The sequence below is a fragment of the Paramisgurnus dabryanus genome, chromosome 1 (genome assembly GCF_030506205.2).
Source record: "Paramisgurnus dabryanus chromosome 1, PD_genome_1.1, whole genome shotgun sequence".
In the NCBI taxonomy this organism is placed as follows: Eukaryota; Metazoa; Chordata; class Actinopteri; order Cypriniformes; family Cobitidae; genus Paramisgurnus; species Paramisgurnus dabryanus.
Window position 1 is genome coordinate 18920384 of NC_133337.1, and position 10028 is coordinate 18930411.

General features: G+C 39.3%; 1 protein-coding gene across 1 annotated transcript; it reads right to left on the reverse strand.

Annotated features, from left to right (window-relative positions):
- Positions 1–6560: 6560 nt before the first annotated feature.
- On the reverse strand, positions 6561–8723 carry phlda1 (pleckstrin homology-like domain, family A, member 1). The gene has a single exon (XM_065273385.2). It carries the CDS (start codon positions 8569–8571, stop codon positions 8092–8094), a length of 480 nt encoding a protein of 159 aa, XP_065129457.1. The 5' UTR covers positions 8572–8723; the 3' UTR covers positions 6561–8091.
- Positions 8724–10028: the final 1305 nt, after the last annotated feature.

Below are 10028 nucleotides of genomic sequence, written 5' to 3' on the forward strand. Positions count from 1 at the left end.
TGTGCTTAAAATAAGCAAAAATATCTGCCAATGGGGTGATTAAAAAACTTTAATATACTAATTTTAAATAAGTTTACTTTTTTCTTAAACATTCAATTCAAGAAAAAATGTTCTCACCCCACTATTTTTGCTTGTTTTAAGCACAAATTCAATTAAATTGTATATTTCTTATCTAAAAACTATTTTTTCGTAGGTGCTTTACGCACTCATCAAGAAACTACTTATTCTAACTCTTATTCTAACATTTTTAATATTTCTACTGAAAACAAGACAAAAATAGTAAGAAAGTAATTTTTTGCGGTTTGAGCATTGCTGTGAAGAGACTTTTGAGCACCTTTATTTTTAAGACTGTAATTGGTCAAAAAAGTAAAATACAAAATGAAGGCTAATCTATGAAAGACAAAAGAAAGATGGTTATAAATAATAAACTGTATTTTTAATCAAAACCTTATGGTTGATGCAAAAATTTTCCACTTAAATACACAAATAAACTCTCAACAGCTCTCAACGATTTTTAAGTCTGTTATTCAAATCAGTACGCTGGTAGCAAGGGATCGACCTCGACTGATTTAAATGTCAAAAGATAATTTGTATGGGTATGTTTGGGAGTTATTTTAATTACCCAGAAACCCTATAGGCAGAGAGAAATTTAACACGAGTAATATTCGTGAAATGTCAAGCTTTCTGATGCATTCAGTTACTCAGATGTGAACTAGCTTTTGTAAGGCTGACCCATTACATCCGTTGGGCTTATTTGGTTATTTCAGGTTTAAAATATGAATAGATAAGCAAGTGGGTGCTGATTGTTTGTCATGTTTGCTTTGGGAAGAGAGTTGATTTTTCTTCAGCCGTTTTGTATCCGGGACTCACGCGGACTCTCCTTATCTACGACCTTGAGCTGTTTGCCGTGAAATATAACAGACACATCCACCACGACTGAAATGAGCAGGATTACCGGTAACACCTGCACTGTGTGGGTGTGTGAAAACACTGATAATAAACACACACAATCGCTTCACAAAAGAAATACAAAAACAGTCCTGCAGACAACCACCCAAACTACATAAAAAGCAGACGCTTATGTTGGGTGTTTTAGTGGATTTAACTTGCAAAATGAATCCATAAAGGAGAACTATGCTTATAATAGCCTCATGTTTTCAATCCCTTACTTTATTTCAGGTATAAAACCTCTATAATAAGATCATTTTCCATGTCCAGTCATACATGGAGTAGTATGAAACAAAATAGCATTATTCCTTAATAAATACATTTAAAACATTTAGTCTCATAAGCAAAGAAACATTAAATTCTGAGCATTTTACACTAAACATGTATACAAAAACTCAAAGTACAAAGTGTATTTAATGGATATGTATTTTTGTGGTTGAGATAAGAATGTTTCCAATGTTTACTCAGTGTAAATGAGAAGTATGATGTGTCTTATTCTGACTGCCAGTGTTTGATATGAACAAGGTGACATTCATATCTAATCTGACTTCCTTTAGTGTGGGCTGAGAGACAACAGCAGCTGTGCTAATGAAGACTGGTGTGACCCACTCAAGGGTGAGCTGCTGGAACAGGTGCAGACCGGGACGAGAGACACACAAATGAGAGAACGAGAGAGAGAGCAGGATCATTCAACCATAGCAGACAGTAGTGCTGATCCCATGGCAAAGTCAAGTTTCAGGACATTTAGTGGTAAACCCTCTCTCACCCTCTTTGTTGTTTTGTTTGTAGAGTTAACAGATAACAGATTGTGTTCATGGTCCATCTGACCGGCAGCTGACCTCCTATAAGGACAGAGAGAGACCATACATGATGTGTCTGCATCAGCGCTTTCATCAGCAATCAAGTTAATGACAAATATCCTTACACAACCGCACTGGAAAATATTTGACCAGATATCCAGCTGGATATTTTTATTGGTTAATATGACAAATCATTATATCATTAGTAACAGCTTGTCATCAAGAATCCTCCAGATGCCTGTACAGCAGTGTGCTGTTTAGAGATTATAGGCGAGACACAAGAAAATAAATAATCATGATAACTTCTAAGCATCTTCTGTGATCATTATTTTGCACATTTTATTCTTTGTGCATTATTTTAAAGGAATAGATTGAACGTTAGCCCATATTTTACTCACCCTCAAGCCATCTTAACCTTAACCCCATCCATACAACTCCAGTGGATTGATATGATGAACCGGTACTGATACATTTGTGGCTGCGTTTCCATTACCCTTCAAATTGCGCAATTTGAAAATGCGGCCTCTGGAAACACGGCAACTCCCATATCAGTGGCGGCTGGTGACTTTTCTGCTGAGGGGCGCAAATTCAAAATATGTGTTTGTTGCGTCATGTGAACCATGTGCATTATGTGTATTGTCAAAATAAGTGCCTGTTGCACACGCTTCGAAGGTTTATGATAAAAGAGACGCTCACGTCCACAAAATACTCGCATAACATTCAATTAACAGTAATCTCTGATTACACATGAGATTAAGCAAGGTATCTGGCAAACGCAAGTGTCACTTTTATCATAAACCCTTGTTCAGCAGACAAGGCAGATGATGCACATGGTTCATATGACGCACCGAACACACATTTTGAAATGATGAACCACACACATGACGGGCTAAATACATGTTGTGACGAGATTCACATCGTGCGCCATCGAAAAAGAAATCGCCGGCCTCCACTGTCCCATATCCCTGCTGAAAAAACCAGCATCAAACCAGCATGGACCAGCATGGGAACTATGCTGGTCTATGCTGGTTTAGCTGGTGGTCACAGCATACCAGCACCAAAACACAACATATGCTGGTATGACCAGCATGGGATGCTGGTGCTAATGCTGGTTTGGTGCTGGTTTAGCTGGTGCTAATGCTGGTTTAGCTGGTGTTCACTAGAAATCCAGCACCAAAACACAATATATGCTGGTCTTGCTGGTATGCTGGTTTTTTCAGCAGGGATATAGCCATGTTTTTATGCCCAGGTGAGGTGGATGTTTGGTAGGAGGACAAGACAGTAGAGGTGTCTTGTGACATCACAAGAACCATCAACTACATGACATTTAAATACCGTGAGATTGATTCGCGATTCGACAGCTCTTTATGATTTCAAGCCAATCTTGTGGTATTTTGATATCATTTGCACATCAGTCTGCGTGGTACCATATGAAGTTGAACCAACATGATATCACAAGAAAAGAAATTTGATTAATTTATTCGTGTCCATGGCACAAAATTCAGCTTTTTCCGTGCTTTAAGCTCAAATGTATTTTTCGTATTTTTCACACAAATTTTTATTAATAGTTTTTCGTGTCCATGGCATAACTTTTTTTGTGTCATTGTATGTATTATTTTCTAATCCCCCCCCCCTATTTTTAAATCATTGTGGCTTGGGGTTAGATTTGGGGTTTGGGTTACAACCTGATCTCACAAATTTCCGTGAAATAGTCACGCATTATTTTGCTCTGTTTTGCGTGACATTGTCACGTATTTCCACCATATTACGTGCCCCTGCCACGACTTTCTTTTCCGTGACAGTTTCACGTATTGGTTACTCAACTGTTTTTCCTATTTTTAAGCAATTGTCGCTTCGGTTTGGGGTTAGATTTGCTGTTTGCATTAGGATGTCACTTAAAGTATAGGTTTATACAATTTTTTCGTATGCTTTTTAAACCATCGTCGCCTGACGTTAGGGTTAGAGTTGGGTTTGGGTAAGGATGTCATTTTATGAAACAGAAAGTTGTTCTAACCCCAAACCGAAGCGACGATTGTAAGAAAATAGGAAAAACAGTTGAGTAACCAATACGTGAAACTGTCACAGAAAAAAAAGTCGTGGCAGGGGCACGTAAATGGTGGAAATACGTGACAATGTCACGCAAAACTATTTCACGTATTTTGTGAGATCAGGCTGTTGGGTTAGGATGTACTTTTATGTATTGGTTTCTACATGTTTTTCTTCCGCTTTTAAAACTATTCTTGCCTGGAGTTAGGGTTTGGGTAAGGATGTCTAAAAATGTAACAGAAAGTGATTTTCCGTGACTATAACACGACTTTCCGTAGAATCAGTCTAAGTTGAACACACCTGTCGCCTGGTTTTTTGGATGAATTATCACGAGACAACTACATTATTTTTACTAGCATGACATCATTCATAAAGTTTTCTGCAAATCTTTAATGGAAACCCAGCTTATGATTGAATAAAAACTGGTGGCACGCCGGCTCCACGTTAATACGCAAGATGATCATTGGTACTCGAGAGATATGCATCATGACAAAACATGCTGTCACAAGGTATGCAAGAACCATCGATGTGGAGCAGGCATGTGACGTATCCATTCCTAAACATGCTAAAAAATATAGTTTTCTCTCACAGATGTATTGTGGGGTAAGTTGTTATATATTAAGTGTGGATAGCCACTTACATGCTTTTAACGATGCCATACAGGCTGTACAATCACTGTAATTTTCTAATTGCTGGTTAATCTGTGTGATCATTGACTCACCAGCAGTGGTGTAGAATTTAACTAAAGGTTGTTACCAGACCAGTAGATATAAGATAGAGAGAAACGCTGAAAATGAGCCATAATATATAAAGGGCAGAGAGCCAGGTAACCTTCAGCATCTGTTTCAGATGAGCAATCACGCTTTTGTGCTCTTATACAGCAAGATCTTTTAAAATAACTGAATAGGTACAAGACACACGGGTCTGAGTTCACCTTTTCACTTCATTTAACATGTTTACATCCAGAACAGCTAACATTGTGGGTGTTTTCACATATAGTTCATTAAAGAACCAAACCCAGTTCCTTTAAAATGAACCAGAAAAGGAACTAGCCGAATGTGACCCCAGTCCTTTTGGTGTTCACAATACAGTGGACTCAAAAGATGACCCAGTTCTTTTTGTTTTGGTTCTCTTCAGAACTGAAGTGATCTCAGTCCCTTTCTTCTTCACATCACAACCTAATAAGAACTCAAGACCCCAGCTTTCTGTGCAGCAGTTGATTTTGATACCTGACCGGGACTTCATTGCTTTCACATGTCAAAAAGAAATCAAACCACAAAGAATCCAAAAGCAAACGGTACTCAGACCACCTCTGAATGTGGTCTAAGTACGGTTCACTTTTAGGTCCTTTTAGGAAAGTCTAAGATCATTGGATTTGTTCACATATAAGCTTACCTGCTCCGACAGCGCATGGAGGGCTCAGACGATATAGGTATGAAAACTTACGTCCTTACACTCTTAAAGTGTTTCTCACAGCGATGAACCATTTTTGTTTCCCGAAAGACCTTTTTATTCATTTTGCCAAAAACAACCATTTCTTACCCTTTCTTTATGAGAATCATACATTGCAAAATGTCAGCGCTAAAGACCAGTTTAAAAAACTTTAGAATTGGGTTGTAGCATAAATAATAGTAATGAAGGTGCAAAAATTGCCACAAAATCTTGTGACTCCATCCTGCAGTTGTGTGACAAACCGTTGAGGTTAGTAAACATATGAGATCAGCAGCTATAAGAGTTACAGTCCTGGCAAAGACATTCAATTACACACAGGAAGAGGGGATAAGGTGTGTGTGTGTGCCGACAGAAAATAGATCACCAGGGTGTGTCTGTATAGCGATGGGCAAGAGAGTGAGTCAGCCTGCCGTTTTTACATGCTGTTACCCATAATGCAACACCAGGCCCTTGAAAATGAATCTGAGCTACTGATGTGTGTCACTGTACACTGCAACACACACACACACACACACACACACACACACACACACACACACACACACACACACAGTTGCATCTGTCAACATGACTTCATATGTTTCTACTAACCCTCCAGCGCATGGCCACACACACAATGATCACATCACAAACCAACTCAACCTCAAAGCCCTTAAAGGAACAGTACACAAACAAATATTACCATCACGTCTTTCCAAACTGCTTTTTTTTGCAAAATCGCCCTAAAAACATAACCACAATAGAAGTCAGATGTAATGAAGCTGTCTGCATGTATAAAGGTCACGTGTATGTGTCCAGTAACACACATCCTACATGGTGGTCTTGCATTAGATGTTCATTTGATTTAGCGTCTGGGTTTTAATTAAGTTAGCTGACTCTGAGTCTGTTCATAAACGTTGATGTGTCTCTGTGACCGCTCTGACAGTGACAGATTATTCTAGGAAACAACTTCTACTTATAGCTCAGGAAGACGGGTGAGCAGATCACGGACCGAACGCTCGCCAGCGGAAGAGTGAAAGACAAGAGCAGAAACGCACACCGTGGTCACACACGCCAAGACACACAGTGTTGTGTAGCAGAAGGTGTCCAGAGCACACAAATGTGTCACATTCTCACTACAGCGGGACTCCATTCACAGCCATATCAACTGATGACCTGAAGCAGAAATCTTGCTCAGCAATTTCATAAAATATGCTCGCGTGAAAAAATGTCACCTTGGCACAAACGCTTGAAGGTGTAGATTCAATACTGAGGTTTGTTACCTAATCCTAACATTAATAAAACATTCAAGAATCAAACCAAGACAATGTCATGTTCATTTTAAATGGAATGTATATTTCAAAGATATTAAAGTAGCATTCACATCAGCTTAACAAATGACTCCAGTCCTTCAAAAAACAAAATACAATTCATGTCACACAAAAAACTGACAGCTTGCTCACTTGTGTTGGTATTTTTCACCATGCATTTAACTGAGAAGTTTAGTCTGATGTAATATTGATCAAAATACATCGATCAACATCAGATACCATATTTAATGTGTGATTGATAAGGCAGTAATGTAATAAAAATTATTCCAAATATTTGCTTCATTAAATAAAATTTGCATGGGTTTGACAAAGATGAAATATACTCTTTGGCTTAAACAAAAAATAATGTAATTAAATAAACAATTAATTATTTGCACCAAAAGAAAAACCTGAAAACCATTGTTGGTCAAAAGCAAATCTTAGAAACCGGTTACATGAATCAAACAAAAGATTACAGAAGCATTTTCATAACAATAAAATTCAACAGTCATTTCAGAGACATAATTCAACGTTGAAATGTAATGACCACTTAAAAAATATATACAAATAAATTAATAATCAAAAAATTAAAACATTGCATGGACAGCACATCTGAATCACTTGGCAATTTTTCTTGTCGCTCCTCAAATATGAAAATGAACAAAATATGAACTCCAGCTCTGAGGGTAAATGAAGCTGTCGAGATCCATATGAGTTTTTAAAGAGTCTGCAAAGATCTGATTATCCAGCAAATGTCTATTTAACCTGCAGACAGAATATATGGCACTGACACACATCAGTCAGGGGTCCCGCTCAGGTGGTCTCTTCGAATCTCGATATGGAGCGTAACACATGCCACCAGAAGATATTGATTATGTGTCTGGGGGTCACACAGAACTGACAAATGCAAGTGCACTGAAATGGAAAATGAACAGAGGCTTTCTGTTGCAGCAGTCAGAGAAATAATGAGACGCATGGCATTTTAACACAGACACACAGAGAGGACACCGGGCCAGTTTTTACACTTAAATATATCTGTCATATACTGGAAGTAATTGGGCAGCAAAAGATACAGCTCATTAACACGCACGCGTGCGTATGCATTGCATGTGGCAATGTATGGGGCAAGTTGTCACATTGGAAACCTGTTGTTTGACAATGAAGAAAACCTTGGCTTTGAAATGTGAAATGAATAGTTTAACTTTCAAAGTTTTGTTCACAAACCAGTGCGAAACTAAACAAAAAAATCTGTGTAGCTGTATAAAATAAAAAAGAAACAAATGAACATTACGCAATTAAACCTGACACTGAGAAATCATCCCTGTGACAACCTGCCCCGATGTGCTTTATAGTCTTTAAGAAGAAATTCCTCGCTTGCATGGTGGCTTCAGCAATGACGTCTGTTAAACGCATGAAGTGCATGCATCTGTGCGCTCCGGGCGCGTCAACGCGCACAAGGTGACACAAACATCCACAACCTCATGAGGTATCACAGGTTTGCGCATCCAGCATCTTTTTTAAGCAAGGGAAATTCCTTGATCTCAGGCTCGAAGCCTCTACTGCGCGTTCCGGACCATCTTTTGCGCAGAGACCACGAGCAGCTGCTGCTTTTGGCGGCTGGATTTGACGGCCAGTATCGCCTGTCGGTTCTTATACTGGACCATCTGTAAAGTGATCTCCGCGTTCCAGCCCTCGTCCTGTGGACACCTGAAGTCGATCTCCTTGCCCTCCGACATCACCACGGTGAAGTACACGTACTTGCCCTTCCTCTCCACGCAGTCCACGGTCTTCATGTTGGCGAAGTGGAGCTCCTTCGCCCTGCAGCCCGTGTCGTGGTGCTGCTGCTGCTGCTGATGGTGGTCGTGGTGATGTTTGGGTGGGTGAAGCATCAATCCGTCCTCGGTGAGCACGCAACGCTTCTTCTTCCACAGCTGCAGCAGCCCGTCGCTGCGCTTCTCCAGCACGCCCTCCTTCAGCACCTTCACGCCTGACTCCAGCATGGCCGCGGAAGCCGCGCACGGGTGAGGATCGCGCATTGAGCCCGGGTGACTGGACGGGTGGATGGACGCGTCTGTCCCGTGCGGTCTCTACGAGCGATGTGACGAGCGGGATTGTCCGCGCGAGGGGTGGGCAGTGGGGGGAGTTTCTCACACGCGCGCACCTCCTACCGCACGCGCGCTGAACTCGCCGAACATCAGCGGCCGCGTCACAAAACCTACCGAGCTGCCTACATAGAAGACATTTTTGGATACTCCTCGAAGTAGTAATATAATATCATATCATAACATCGACCACTGGAAATGTTTTTTTTTAATAAAACATAAATGAAACTACAAATGATCGGGACGTTACATGAAGGATTATAACGTAAATAAATCTTTTTATTTAATTTATTAAATGTCCTTATATTGTTTACTAACATATCACATGAAGAAATAAATTTTGGTTAATTTCAGTGTAGTTTTTTTAACCTGAAGGGGCGGTTTCCGGACAGGGATTAGACTAGTCCAAGACTAAAATAAATTTAAGAGCTGTCCAAACTGAAAACATTTGGCACGGACATATCTTAAAATACATAAGTGCCCTTTGTTTTGATTGAAAATGCAGAGAAATAATGTTTTTAGTAAGGCATGTTTCTTAAACTTATATTTCTTAATTAATCTACACTCTATAAACAAACGGCGCTATATAGCACCAAAAGTGGTTCTTTGCTCGTAATCATAGAAGAACCGTTTTTAGTGCCATATAGCACCGGTGAAGCACCTGTGTAGAACCACATAGTGCTATGTATGTAGAACCATATGTGGTGCTATAGTGGTGCTATATGGCCCCCATATGGTTCTTCACTGCTGCTTCACCGGTGCTATGTGGCATTAAAAGCGGTTCTTCTATGATTACAAGCAAAGAACCACTTTTGGTGCTATATAGCACTGTTTTTTTGGAGTGTAAGTTCTAGTCCTGTCCACGAAACCATAGTAAATAAATAATAAAATCTAGGCATACTACAGTATGTACTATAAATTCTCTACATAATATTATACTGCAAAGAATTACATCAAATAAACATATATTTTTATGTTAGCCTACTTTAACTTAACTTATTTAAACAAGTTGAAATTGTTTAATTTAGTGTTACACTCTAAAAACAAAGGGTGCTATATAGCACCAAAATTGGTTCTTTGCTTGTTATCATAGAAGAACCATTTTTAGTGCCATATAGCACCGGTGAAGCACCTGTAGAACCATATAGTGCCATGTAGAACCATATGTGGTGCTATATGGCCCCTATATGGTTCTACACAGGTGCTATATGGCACTAAAAATGGTTCTTCTATGATTACGGGCAAAGAACCCATTTTGGTGCTATAAAGCACCGTTTGTTTTTAGAGATGTCAACTTTTTGACTTGCAAAACCAATTTGTTTCAACTTCATGCTGCATTTTTTAAAGTGTAAAGTATACATTAAATGGGTTATATTGTGAAAATCTGACTT